The sequence below is a fragment of the Typopeltis vanoorti genome, chromosome 11 (genome assembly GCF_054136105.1).
Source record: "Typopeltis vanoorti isolate ZY-2024b chromosome 11, IOZ_Tvanoo_1.0, whole genome shotgun sequence".
NCBI classification, from domain to species: Eukaryota; Metazoa; Arthropoda; class Arachnida; order Uropygi; family Thelyphonidae; genus Typopeltis; species Typopeltis vanoorti.
The window spans coordinates 24,151,138-24,166,830 of record NC_143559.1 but is presented as its reverse complement, the minus strand read 5'-3'; the positions used below and the strand labels follow the sequence as shown (position 1 = coordinate 24,166,830).

The 15,693-nt window shown below is 36.0% G+C and overlaps 1 protein-coding gene across 1 annotated transcript in view; it reads right to left on the bottom strand.

Moving 5' to 3' along the window:
- The window catches only part of l(3)87Df (cytochrome c oxidase assembly factor COX20 lethal (3) 87Df), a 118,583-nt gene extending 104,523 nt beyond the window's left edge, over positions 1 to 14,060 (bottom strand). Inside the window, exon 1 of the mRNA XM_090400865.1 lies at positions 13,917 to 14,060. Coding sequence (XP_090256991.1) covers positions 13,917 to 13,943 — 27 coding nt within the window. The 5' untranslated portion in view covers positions 13,944 to 14,060. The remainder of the gene's footprint in view (positions 1 to 13,916) is intronic.
- Between the last annotated feature and the right edge of the window lie 1,633 nt (positions 14,061 to 15,693).

Below are 15,693 nucleotides of genomic sequence, written 5' to 3'. Positions count from 1 at the left end.
CAAAACACTCATATTTCACATTTGTTTACGTATACATAAGTTGTTTTTTCAAACATCGCCTGTTCTGGAATAAAAAGCACTGGAATCTGCTTAGTCTATCAAATTATTATTATTATTATTATTATAAAAACCTCCATGGAGTCAAAGACTCATCGTGGGAGGTCCACTGTTATACACACAGTTTGTCATACTGTGCCTTAAATATATTCACTGTCTCTGCACACACCACACTCTCGGGCAAAGCATTCCAATCACTCACCACTCTCCATGCTAAAAACCTGCTCCTCACTCCCTTGCTCACACCCTCCTTATACAGCTTCCAGGAATGACCTCTTGTTCTCCTGCTATCCTCACCCATTCTGTGCAAAACCTCCCTGACTTTAATCTGGTAATAACCACTCAACAGCTTATATGTCTCAATCATATCCCCCCTCCTCCTTCTATCCACCAATTTCTGCAAATTGCATTTTGTCAATCTGTCTTCATATTCTACATTCCAGAGACCAGAAACCACCTTAGTCAATTGCCTCTGAACTTTTATCAACGCAATTTCATCTTTTTGAGAACCAGATGACCAGATCTGTGCACAGTAATCCATATGTGACCTGATCAAAGACTTATACAAAGGAACCATAACATCCTTACTTCTACATGTCAATGTCCTCCACATCATTCCCATTATCCGCTGTGTTGTCTTCACTATTTTAGTAACGTGTCCCTGAAATTTTAGGTCCTTGTCTACAATCACTCCCAGACCTCTCATTTCCTCTACCTCTTCCAAGATATTCGCACCGATTGTGTACTTTACATCCCATCTCTGCTTCCCAAATTTCAAAACCTTACACTTTGAGACATTGAATTGACATCCCCACTTATTTACCCATTCAGACAGTGTATTCAAGTCCTCTTGCAAAGCTACAGCATCCACACTACTCCTGATAGCTCTGCCCAACTTTGCATCATCTGCAAACAACTGCACATCACCATTCAGACCTCTCCAGATATCATTTACATACAAATTAAACAGCAATGGACCCAAAACAGACCCTTGAGGTACACCACTAGTAACTTTCCTCTTCTGAGATATCGCTCCTCCATAGACAACTCGCTGATACCTATCAGACAACCAATCTCCAATCCAGTGAACCAATCTACTGTTCAGCCCCATTCGTTCCAATTTAATTACCAGCTTGTCATGTGGCAATTTATCAAACGCCTTTGCAAAATCTAAATATACCACTGTATATGCAATATCCTTATCCAACGCATTTGTCACTTTATTATAAAAAGTAAGCAGGTTGCTAAAGCATGATTTTCCTTTAGTAAATCCATGCTGGCCACCAAAGAGTATTTTTCTGTTGTTTACACAGGCTAGTCTATTTCTTATTTTTTCATATAAGCTTCTTTTTCCTATGTAAAAATTCAAAAGGTATAGACTAACTTCAAAGAAATAATAGACTAACCATATTTTATTTTATATTCTTCTTTGTTCTTCTACTAAGGTTTTACTTCTATTTCTGGTTTTATTATTACCGTATACAGCACTTCCATGGTGTCCTAGAAAACTACTAATCTACCTTGCATGAACACTCTACCAATTCATCTTGAAATTTATTACTATTATAATTGTTATCTTGACCTCTTCATGGAGTGATAAGACTCACTGTGGGAGGTTAACACTAGTCAATATAAAGTCTATCATACCATTCCTTAAACTCATCCACTGTTTGCACTTTAACCATCCTTTCATAAAATGCATTTCATGGTCCTATCACTCTCCATGCAAAAAACTTGTTTTTTACCCGTTTACTCGCTACTTCCTTTTGTAACTTCCAGAGATGGTCCCTTGTTCCTGCACCTTGTTTTATCATATGAAAAATATGCTCAGTGTTAATATGATAACCCTTCAACAACTTAAATGTCTCAATTATCTCTCTCCCACCCCTTTGTCTTCTCACCACTAAACTCTGTAGTCTACATGCCCTCAGTTTATCCTCATAATCAACACTGTACAGTCCTGATATCATTTTTGTTATCTGCCTCTGCAGCTTTTTCCAAGGATGCTTCATCCTCTTCAAATCCCAGTCACCAGATCTGACCATAGAAATCTGGATGCAGTCTAATCAAAGCTTTATACAATGGGAGCATCACACTTTTATCTCTAGTGGTCAATGTCTTTCTCGATACTGCAGAAATTGTCTGAGATGTCTTCACAACCTTTGCAATATGTCCTCTGAACTTCAAATTTCTATTTACAATACCCGTTAGATCTTTTATACAAGATCTCTTACTTCGCTTCTTCTAGTATAACTCCAAGTGAGAACAAAGCATCCTATCTGTGGATTCCAAATTTTAAAACTTTACATTTAGTTGCATTAATCTGACATTCCCATTCATTTGCCCATCTTTCCAGCTCATTCAAAATCCTCTTGAAGAGCCAAAACATCAGCACTATTATTAATAACCCTCCCATGCTTCACATCATCTGCAAACCACTCAACATTTCATTGTAGTCCTATGATGATATCATTGACATAAAGCGTGAACATTATGGTCTCAATACCGAACCCTGTGGAACACCACTTATAACCTTCCTAATCTTTGATAGTACTCCCCATTTATTAATCTCTGGTATTTTTTATTGAGTTTAATCATCATCATCATTTACAGACAAAAAATACTATTATTGTTGGTGATGATGAGCAATAGATGGCATTGATGGTAGTAGTGTCGTAGTTGGAGAATTAAGTAGTAGTGGAGAGGATGAGATGTATCTAGCGAAGTAGAGTAGTGTGCCCTCCCACAATGAGTCCTTTTACTCCCTGGAGGTGTCACGTAGTAATAATAGTAATAATTATTTTGTTGACTCTTGTGTTTTCTGGCTTGTTTGCCTATTCTGTGAAAGAGTAAATATATATGTCTTCTCTTAAGCTTTTCACGACCCACTGAGATTCTATAGTTACTTAATGGTTCTTTTCATGAACCACTGAGATTCTTGAGTACTTCACAACAGTGACCATTTGAGGATAAGGTGGTTGGCCCTATGCCTCCCAGTGTGTCCTATGTCTGTAGATGCCCGTGTTCATGGGACCGGTTTGCCTGTTCTGGGGGGACAAAAAACCTTAGTTTCCAGGTGAAAACACCCCCTACCTCCATATGAATGGTTAACTCACCTTTAGTCGAAAGAGACCAGATAAAGGTTCCTCATGTCTTGGATGGGAATCGAGCCCAGGTCTTTCCAACCAAAGGGCTTCATCTATACTGACTGAGCTATGGAGGTGCTCTCTCTCTCTCTCTCTCTCTCTCTCTCTCTATATATATATATATATATATATAAACCAGTTGTTTTGTTGGTTTCCCCAAATATTTGTCATTAATTTTAGTTTTCTATAGTTTATATGTAATCTCATTTTCTTTATTTTTTTATAGTAATCCCACATACAAAAGGTTGTAAAACCATAAGTACCACAAATTGGCTAAATGCTAAATTCACAAACCTTGCTCTAGAAACCAAATGTACTTTTTAAGGCCACTTCACCAGTAAGTAGATGGTGGTTACACACCAGCCCAGGAAGGGAAAATCATATTTCACAAACTTCCATGCCATAGTGAAATTTGAACTCGCAAGGTTCCTGACTTTAAAGCAGAGACAGCCACATGATACTGTATTTAGTTCACTTACCATTTCTCTTAGCCCTATTTTCTTGTTTGTTATCACCATCACATGGTGAATGATTTAATTTTGTACAACAGACATTAACTGTTTATCACTCCAATCAAGTTCACTTTGGCATGTTCTGACCATCACCATGAAACAGTCCTTTATATTATATTATTAAATCACAAATTTTATACTTGGGAATGGAAACCAGAACACAAGGAGGAGGACAAACTCCAGAGTCTGGCTAACACAGAGCTTTTTTTTTGGGGGGGGGGGATCCACTTTGTATGTGATGACTGAGTTGTTTTTTTTTTGCCCCTTTTTGTGTATATTCATGCTTAAAGCTTATCTTTTGGGAAAAACATTGGAAGAAAAAGCAAAGTCATAACACTCTGCATCATGAAAATTATGGAAACAACTACAGCATTAGAGTAAAATTTTAGTTTAATATAAACCAAAATAAACACTTGACATTCCGACCTTCACATTAAGGTCATCATCTGGAGTATACACATATATACACAGAAACAAGCTCTGCACTACAATCTACATGGTATGCTAAAGTTACTAATCAACCTTTAAAACTACTGGCCTGACCTGTAGTGGGAAAAAAAAATCTTACTACATCAAAGCTAGAGTCCTGTTATTATTATCTATTAGGTTACAAAATTAAATTAAGCTGGAGAGCAACATGTTCACACAAAAAAATTACTTATATAAGTATACATATAAATTACAACAAACCAGTATGGATGGTGGCCAATAAAAGCTGAAAAATTGCTTAGACTTCTAAACTCAGGTTTTTTGCTGGAAAACTAAGTGGGCTGAATGTGTGCCATGCAAATTCTTGGGATTTTGATGCCAACATTATTGTTAAGATTAGGGTGGTTAATCAAAATTTCACAGGTTTCTTTAAATTTAAATTACACGAAGGAAAGGATTCTCATAACATTCTGATGAATGGTGTTACAAGAGGATTTTGCTCAAGGAGGTGAAGTATCTGGGAATGTTGGTGGATAAGGAACTAAAGTTCAGGTGACACAACAAGAATTCTAGACTTCCCAAAAAACCGTTGATAGTTCTACTGTATAAGGGCCTAATCTGATTACCTGGATATCTGTGTGGTGTGTGTGTGTGTGTGAGAGAGAGAGAGAGAAAGTAAACATTCCCTCTCAAGCAGTACTTACTTTTTAAATGACCACATATGTCCTCACAACATTCTTTAAATTTTATTTCTTAAAGGGAGAAAGCCAAATTATTTTGGTCTTAACTAACTTTTGAAAACCAGTAGGTAGTTAGTCGTCATCACTGATAGTTAAGTTTGTGGTATTCAATGATGATGAAGACTGAGGGGAGTGTACATCAGACATTTCTAATCGTAAACCCTACCTGGTATTAATGTCTGAAATAGCATGAATTCTAACAGATTTTTTTTCTGGGTTGCATGTTTATAACTCCAAGTTTCTGGCAGAATAAGTTCACTTGTCGCACCAAAGGTTGATGACTAACTTGTGTATACATGGAGGGGGGGGGCTTTTTTTCCTCTCCTGGCCAATGACTAGATTTGTATCTATAAGGATCTATCTTTCTTCTTTCAATCTAGCATTACAGAACCAGAAATGTTGCACAAGGCTATACATGCACCCTGCAGCTCTAAATAGATTGTTCAAATCATTTCCAAGGAGGTGGTTAAGTTTAATGTGTTTCTGTTAACCTTATACTATTTAACTATTTAACATATCTATAAAGGATGCTCTGATTAATTTTAGTACAGTCATCCCTCGACTTACATCGGGGTTCTGTTCCATCTGGCAAGACATAAGTCGATACATTAAAAAAACAGAGTTATAGGGGTTACGGACTTATTACTGTTAAGTAATAAGTCCCTAACCCCTATAACTGAGAGAATAAGTACACTGTCATTTTAATTTTTAAACCTTATTATAAAACTGTTCTGTGCACTACTGCCACTATAAAACAGGAGAATAATCACTCAAATCTTCCTCCACAATCACATCTTCATTACCTTCCCTATGTGAAGGACCAGGCTGCGGCTCTTCTGGTGTAACCTTTTGTTTTTTGATGAACATGTCCAATGTGCTTTGATTATTCCTCCTCTTCTTTTCATTATAAATTTGTTTATAGCAAGCAAATGCATCATGCACTTTCCTTTCTACTAATATGTAATATTCAACATTGGAATCCATGTCTTTAACCATTTTGAGAACAACGCTAACTGCATTGTTCTCAAAATGAGAACATTTCTGCAAGACCCCTCACTGTGAATTGTTTAACTACCTCTCCTTATTTCTCTTTTTCCTCTTCCTTTTCTCATTCTTCCTATTCTGCAACAGGTTGTTCCTCCAGTTTGACCAATTCTTCGTTGGTCAACTCTTCAGGGGAACTTTCTATGAGTTGAAAGATGTCATCATCATCATCATTCACTTCGAGATTCAGATTGTTTGCTAGGCCCACTATTTCTTCACTCAATTTACAAAGATCTTCATTTTTTTCATAATTTCCAAAAATGTGCAAAAACCTTTTTAATGTCTTTTTCCTGATGCTACTCATAGATTAAGAGGTCACTTTGTCCTAAACTACAGCAATATTTTTAATAGTGTGATAAATACTGAATGCTTTCCAATATTGCATGAGAATCTTGTCGTTTCCTTCAGTAGCAGAAATGGCTTGTGACAATTATCTATGTTCTCCATAGATAATAAGCCTTAACCACTACAAGAACTCCCTGATCCATTGGTTGGATCAATGAAGTAGTGTTTGGAGGAAGAAACATGACCTTGAACTTGGTGAAGATCATTGATATAAGATAGACGACTGAGCATTATCTAGAATTAATAAAATTTTAAATTCTACGGTTTCTTTCACATAACAGCTTTCCATTTCACTCGCATTAGAATTAATTAAGGCATCTGCAAACAATTTTTGAGTCATCCACAGCTTTTTATATCTCTGTTAATGAACTGGAAGAGTATGCTTCCTAATGTTTTTGAAGGCTCATGGATTCTCACTGTGCCATATCACAAATGGTTTCAGTTTATATCAAGCTACATTACCCCCCCCCAACAGAATAGTAACACAGGTCTTTAAGAGCTTTGAAACTAGGCATAGATTTTAGCTTTTTGTGGATGAATTGTTGTCTTGGGCCTTTATTCCAAAATCAGGAGGTCTTATCCATATTAAATATTTGCTGTGGCAAATAACTTTCCTCTGTAATAATTTTATCCAATTTCTCCACAAACTCCTTGCCAGGCTTCTCATTGGAACCTGCAGAGTCACCATACATTTTCACATTATGCAGTGAAAAACTGTGCTTGAATCTCATGAACCAACCGGAAGAAGCATTGAATTCATAGTCATAATTGGGTCCTGCTTTCTCCTTCAACATGTTGAACAGACTTAGCGGCTATGGTCATTGTGCTAAGAGGTATGCACTTTTGGTTCAGGTCCTCTAACGCATGATGGAAGTAGCTTTTCCATTCAACAACAGGACCTTGTTATTGCTCCGCCACTATCGTTGAACTTGCAAGTTCGTTTCAAGATCAATTGCTCGCATCTTTTTCTGTGATTCTTCACTAGGTTTAATCGGGTGTGCAGGGGCCATGTTGCACAAAATATCGTCTAATATTTAACGATAAATATACAAATACCTATTTTTTAAACACAAAATCAACAAAGGAACTGTTGAAGCTACGTGCCGACTGCCGAGGGAGGTTGCCGCTGAATGCGCTGTTGCCTCATCATTGTTGCTAAATAAAAACCTTTTTGCTTTACGCTTGCTTGCATTTTGTTCGAAAGTATAGTCGAAAATGTTATTTATTCCATTATGGGATCATGGACATATCTTCGAACGAACATAAGTCGAGGGATGACTGTATATGTAACTACCTATAATTCAAATTTTGATTTTCAATCTTCAATTAGCAATTCAGTTAATGGGAGTTGTCACTTATCTATCAACTTTATCAGAGCCTATATACTACCATTTCTATCAATGTATTTCTTTGTCAACTTGATTATTCATTCAACCAACAGGACTTAAAAAATTTATTTTTCTGAATAAACTGACATTAAACTGTGGAAGTCCTTCAGCATTAGCGACACTCCTCTTAAGCAGCAGCATTTTCCAATTACTACCTTTCAAGTCTCTTATACTCTCCAAATTAGTTTTTTTTTTTTTTTTTTGAAATTAAATCCCTGATGCTTCCAAATTAGTATAGGCATATTAAAAAATGTTAATTTCCTTGACCATAACAGTTATAAAAAAACTTCTAATGGGACTATATTGATCAAGTACATATAATAAACTACTACGCTTTACCAACTAGTTTCACCAACTAAGGCTGTTGGCATCTCTTCAGGGTACATAACTGATGTAAGGCAGGCACTAAAAAGTAAAAAACTGTTACAAACTATAATCAACCGATTCAAATTATATTAGACAAAAGAACATAGCACGTACAAAACATGCATTCAGCGTGCATGACATCACTTGTTATTTAGGAACGTTCTATGGTTGAACAGTAATTCAGTTCTGGTGAGTAAAGAGATCTAATAAGGGTCTTCCAGATCATGGGAAAGATGCGGGCAACTGCTGTGGCTTCTTTAATAAATCAGGAGCGGAAGTCCTCCTCTATATAAGGAATTGTGCTTCTATCCCACTCTATGACATGGTTCATTCTTGAGAACTGAAAAGCCAACCCCGATTTTTCTTCTCTGTTATTATTGAAGTCACCAATGTGTTCTTTTTGCCTAATTTCAAGGCTCCTTGAAGTCTGGCCGATATAATTCAAGTCGCACAAGCAGGGTATGTTGTAAACTCCAGCATATTTGAAGAAAGGATATTTATCTTTTGGAGATCTTAAGAATTGTCTAATTGTTTCTGTAGGTTTAAAGGCCACTCTTATTTTATGTGGTCTAAGGAGTCTTGCAATCTTATTCGAAACTGTCCCTGAGTATGGAATGACGATGGTAGAAATATAATGTATGTCACCTCGTTGTCTTTGTAGGGGGCCAGAGAAAAGTATCTTGTGGACGAGTCTTCGAGGAAATCCATTCATGGTAAGGTTGTTAGATATCAGGGATAGTTCTTCCTGGAGGTCCTGTTGCTCTGTTGTAAGGAGAGAAGCACGGTTCTTCGGCATGTGCACAATGCTAAGTTTCTGAGAAATATGGTGGGAGGAAGTGAAATGTAAATAACGTCCTGTATTGGTAGGTTTACGGTAAACTGAGAGGCTGATACCACCATTCGTTAGCTTCTTAATTAAAGTGTCCAGAAATGGTGATTGGTTATCTTTTTCAAGTTCTAGAGTAAATTTCATTGTGTGGTGTAAAGAGTTGATCTTATTTAGGAAGTCTAACAGGTCCTTTTTTGTGTGGCTCCAAACAATAAAAATATATCGTCCATATCTCTTTATGGAGGATTTTAAAAGTAAAATCCTATCACAAGTAGACCCTAAACCCACAGTATGGTGGAGATATGTGGACGATATTTTTATTGTTTGGAACCACACAAAAAGGACCTGTTACTTTCTAAACAAGATCAACACAATGAAATTTACTGTAGAACTTGAAAAAGATAACCAATTACCATTTCTGGACACTTTAATTAGGAAGCTAACGAATGGTGGTATCAATCTCTCAGTTTACCGCAAACCTACCAATACAGGACGTTATTTACATTTCACTTCTTCCCACCACATTTCTCAGAAACTTAGCATTGTGCACATGCTGAAGAACCATGCTTTTCTCCTTACAACAGAGCAAAAGGACCTCCAGGAAGAACTATCCCTGATTTCTAACAACCTTACAATGAATGGATTTCCTCGAAGACTCGTCCACAAGATACTTTTCTCTGACCCCCCAAAGACAACGAGATGACACGTTATATTTCTACCATCGTCATTCCATACTTAAGGACAGTTTCTAATAAGCAGCCAGTATGCGAAACTCTAAGATTGAAAACAATGATCTAAGAGTTTCGTGCCGAAGAACTATCGGCGAATCCAAGCATAAGTGACCACCTGGTAGTGCAACACCTAGGCAACTCGAAGCAAAGGTGGAGCAAGCTCCCTCGCTATCCTTGATATTTTCTTATAATGTAAAAACACACAGCTCCTAGGAGATGTAATACTGCTTTACATTATGAGGAGAAGTCACTACCCAGACTGGTTTTAACCTTTTTTGAGGTCTCATCAGTGAGTAGCTAGACCTGGATGATATCAAAGTTTAAGCGAAAAGAACTTACATACCTTCACTATACGAATGCCAGAATGGTGTGCCCAGTTTCTAACAAGATTGCAAGACTCCTTAGACCACATAAAATAAGAGTGGCCTTTAAACCTACAGAAACGATTAGACAATTCTTAAGATCTCCAAAAGATAACCATCCTTTCTTGAAATATGCTGGAGTTTACAACATACCCTGCTCGTGCAGCTTGAATTATATTGGCCAGACTTCAAAGAGCCTTGAAATTAGGCAAAAACAACACATTGGTGATGTCAGTAATAACAGAGAAGAAAAATCGGGGTTAGCTTTTCACTTCTCAAGAACGAACCATGTCATCGAGTGGGATAGAAGCACAATTCCTTATATAGAAAACTTCCACTCCCGATTTATTAAAGAAGCCACAGCAGTTGCCGGCTGTACACAAAACCTTAACAAGAACCAAGGACTAATCTTGCCTGTGATCTGGAAGACCCTTATTAGATCTCTTAACTCACCAAAATTGAATTACAGTGCCAACCATAGAACGTTCCTAAATAACAAGTGAGCTCATACACACTCAATGCATGTTTTGTATGTGCTATGTTCTTTTGTCTAATATAATTTGAATCAGTTGATTATAGTTTGTAACAGTTTTTTACTTTTTAGTGCCTTACATCAGTTATGTACTCTGAAGATGCCAACAGCCTCAGTTGGTAAAGCATAGTTGTTTATTATATGTACTTGATGAATATAGTCCCATTAGAAATCTTTTTATAGTATAGGCATACCCCAATCATAAGACACATTAGGTTACAGACCACTGTCATATAGCAAATCACTGCTTTTTTTTTTTTCATGACATATATGTGCATCAGTTACACAATACATGTGTATATATATATATATATATATATATATATATATGTGTGTGTGTGTGTGTGTGTGTGTGTGTGTGTGTGTGTGTGTGTGTGAGCAACTGATGTAAATAAAGCACTTAGTTACATCAGATATGCAAACAAAAAATTTAGAATAATTATTCTAAACAACTTGGCTTAAGTAGATTGATCAACCAGTTTGATCAATCTACATCATTAAAAGTTTTTCCATTTCAGCAGTAAGTTTGTCACATTTACAGATAACTGCAGTATCAAGTAGTACAGCACTTTCCACTTCACTTAGAACTTTATGCTTTTTCAGCAACTGTGACAGTAGTGCAAGCCTGTGGCCAGTCTGTATTTGATATACCACTGTCACCAAATTTAATTATTTTAATCTTAGCATATAATGTAACAGCACCCTTACTTTGATTTTTAACTGCTATTATTAAAACAAGTAAAATAATAGTTATAAAGTGAAAAGCATTATATGAGCGGATTATCATAAAGTAAAGCGTCATAAGGTAGGGTATTACTGTACTTCTCTGTTTAGTCTTAATTCCCCTTCATACAAGAGGATCAGTGTTATAATATGATCCATCATCAATCCAAGATCCATTCTCCTCTGGTAAGTTCCTTTTTATACATTTTGTTACAGAACTATTATGAAGTGGCTATAAAACCCACTGCCTCCACTTTATTAGCTGTTCTCCCAGTCATTATATCCCATATTAAAATCCCTCATTCATAACACTTTACTTTTCCTCGTCTCTTTAGAACACAATATCATCCCTACTTTTACTACAATAACATATTCCTACTCAAATGTACAAAATTCCATGCTTATTAAGCACCCCAAATAAAATATATTAAAAAACCTTTTTTTTTTAATATTTAGGAACTTTTTTTGAAGCATCCCTAAATCAACCAGCTACTTCTACTTAAAAAACCCAAAGTTCATAATCAGTATTATTAAATATCGTTTAATAATAGCTATTTTTCAATAACTTCTTTGGGTTATATATATACTAGGGGACTCTGCCGCCTACGCCTGCACCCCCCCCCCCCGAGTTCCAGGCTGGTAAGTCGGTTCTCCTTCAATTCTGATCACTTGAGACATGAGACAACAATGTGTTTGTCTCATGAAGGCAAACACATTGTTGGACGTATAGTCATTCAGAGGTGACAAGGATATACATAATGCAAGTATTAATATTGAGGTCTGAAAAATTATTATTAGGATATTTAATAATACGCATCATGAACTTTGAGTTTTATAAGTAGAAGTAGCTGGTTGATATGAGATGCTTCAAAAAAGTTCCTAAATATTAAAAAAAAATGTTTCTTAATATATTTTATTAAGGTGCTTAATAAGCATGGAATTTTATAGCCATTTGTTTCACGACCTGCAGCTGTTGGGTTAGTTGTTTAGATCAGTGCTTCCCAAACTGTGGGCCACGGCCCCCTTGGGGGACGTAGGTTTTGAGGGGGGGGGGGCGTGAGATAATGAAAACAAATTTAAAATGTTTTAAGACTAAATAGTTTTTTTTTATTTTAAAAGAAACGTATTTAACTTTTATTATTTATTATTTCTATTTTGTTATTTTTTATAATTTAATGGAAAAATTCACATTGGTGTTGGTTCACAAACTTTGCTTTCTGCGTATTTTGGTACTTAATGAATATTAGTAAATATTGCTTATTCATATGTTTCATTTCAAAGCAGTGGTTAATTGTATTTACTTCGAATGCTCTACAAGGAAGCTCCAAATCTTCCTGTCCCTTTCATTACGAGTTCGTAATCAGGCACTATTGATATTGACTTTATATACATATCAAAACTCGTTTTATATTATCACTGTCATCCGAGCTAGTTTTCTGTTACCAATAAAAGTTTCGCATATACTTCACACATGAAAAAAGCTTAAACAAGTTCATGTGGGGAGATAGTAACTCGCTTGCAGTGGTAAACAACACCCCTCCCTAACAGCCACTATACTGCAGAGGCAATAAAAACAAGTACTTTTATTATGCCAGTGAATAAGGTATGAGCAGTCTGTGTAATATATTTCTCAACAAATAGTGCAATTAGAGATAACTGGAATAAAAACACACTCATTAATGAATCACATGTCCCCTCATACAGAAACTATGCTGTATATATAGACTGAAACAAAACCATATGTTGCATGGGCAAACACAGTATCTAATTAAAAACTATTGTTATTAATTAGATGTGTGTGAGTTCGATTTCCCAAGACAGCAATAAAATTCAACCGAACGTGTTAAAATTGTAAACGTGTTAAAATTCGTAAAAGTGTTAAAACTAAGTAATATATATACATAATGAATGTTATGGCAGTTTCACATATGGAATTCGGTTGAAGAGAGTTAGCATTTCAACTCAATTGTCAGCTATGCTTTTATCTTTCGGTTGCACGATCTTTTGTTAATACAGCACCAACGTTTTAATAACCTGCCTTTGCTGTCTGTTTCGCGTTAGGCTTAATTACCCTAAAGGGAGAAAAATCACAAAAAATAAAAATATTCCTGGTTCGGGGATTCCCTTATTCAGGTAATATTCACTAATTTCATGTTATCAGTCTGTGGTGTACCAGTATCGGTAAGCGGTGATATTATTTGATCTATTCTACATTAAAAAATTTAACCCTGAGATGGATAAGTGGCTGATAAAAAAATTTAAAAAAATCCCGCGAAGAAGCAGAAACAGACTCCAAAAAAAAAAAAAAAAAAAAAAAAAAAAAAAAAAAAAAAAAAAAAAGACTATTTCATATTTTACCATAACAGCCTGCATCGTCCTCAGAAACAAACGGTAAGAGGCAAAAAATGTAATAAATGCATTTGATTTTTGCAATATTCGCTGTGTATGTTTTGTATTGAATATAAATACAATAAATATTATAATAATATATCTCTCTATTACGATTTTTTTTCGAGGGGGACCGTGAAATATTTTTGCAAAGGGGGCCCTGACATCCAGAAGTTTGGGAAGCACTGGTTTAGATTATGACAAAGCAATTATATATATATAAGCTGTATATATTACGACTTAAACAAGGATGGATAACTGCTGAGAAAAACATTCGCCAACATTTTGTTGGCGAAAAGTCAAATTACATCCAAAACAACTCACTTTTCTCTTCCCTTCATCTTCTTCCATTAATAACTAAATTAGACTAAATGTCATCAGATGCAATGACACTATTCAAGTACACTCAATTTAGAAAATTAATTAAAAATTTAATCAGCTGCATGTCAGCTTACGCACTATAGCATCCACGGTTACATTTAGCGCCATCTACTAGACACATTCCAATTTCCATTAAAAGTATATCCGTCCGACAAATTAAAGCAAAAAAGAAAAAAAAAAAAAAAAAAAAAACTGGAAAATCAACATGATATTCGTATTTTTTAAATAAGTTTCAGCAACCAAAATGAGACTTTATTTTTATGAAACAGAAGTTTCGTGATGCGACGGTACGTTAACAATTAAAAAGTAGTCAACTGTAGGCATAAACTGCTTTGGGTATCTATAATAATAATATCCGCCCTCGATCTATTATCGATAGACCGTGGGCGAAGAGATTTCCTTGCTCCATTTTATATACGATCTACACGTATCCTAGATAACAAAGGATTACAGTACTTCCAAAAGGGTGTTATTTGTTCTCCATGTATATTACAGAGACGTCTGTATAGGCATCAATTACTCCAATATTTCCAATACTTACCGATAATATATCAGGAGCCCGTGTAGCTCAGTGGAAGTTGTTGATACAAATAAACTCAGTGGAAGTGGTGTTTGCACTCCTCAGCGCTAAACCGCCCGAAGGTAGACTTAGAGTTCAAGTCTAGTCGTTGACTAGAGGAACTTTTACTAAGCATTTTTTCGACCAATAACCGAGTTAGTCGATTTCTGGCATGGGCAACTGGTGGGTTTTTTCGTCCAGTAAACTCAAGAAAATCGACAGTAGAACCCATAATATTTCAGACGTTCAAATATTATGTTAGGGACCACGGATGGTGGCACTTACTAGCCAATTTCTTCACTGCATACCGATTAATTACTGATAGCCTTGGGCCAGCTATCTCTAATTGGCTACCAGTGGAGATTGAGCTGCCCACTCAGTCTCCCAATGTTAGATAGGGCTAAAATGGTCTCGCCGTTAACTGACGTTATAGTAATATACTATACGTATTTCACATAGGCTTGATTTGGGATGCAAAGACACAGAAAGGAAAAATACAGAAAATCTAGTTAATGAACAAATCTCAGGTTTTCGGGTCTCGTTCCTCACAAAACCCCTTGGGAGCATTTTTCTATCTGTGCTTCATTATCTTTCTTATGCAGATAGCAGTAATCAAGATCACTTAAAAGTAATTCTGACCTCCTGGCATCATTCTTCTTCAACTCTTTCACAGATGCCTAATGCATTTTACTCCAATTACATCTGGACAATCGCACTGAATAACTCCTGTGCAGTTCAGCCCTAAAGATCCTGAACAACCAGGATAACCAAAAAGGCTTCAGGTCCTGATTATGATATCCTGCTATGCTCAACAGTCGAGTCCTGAATAGCATCTGTCCTTTTTAATCTATACTATATTTTAGGTTCTATATATATATAAGTAATGAGAAGGTTATCAACACTCATTACTTTAAACAGCACAAAGATGCCAACAATACCGATACAATACCTGGACAACTGTCCACTAATTATGGATAACTGATACAAATTCAACCATTCAAGATCCACCACTGCTTGACACCTGATATAGAAACGACAGAAGAAACCTGGACTGTTGCATTTGACATTAGTAATATTTGGCATCGACATCTCATCAAACAGAAAGCTAATGATCTGCCTTGCATCCTGTGCAATTGGGATCACCAGTTTTCTTTTGGGCTG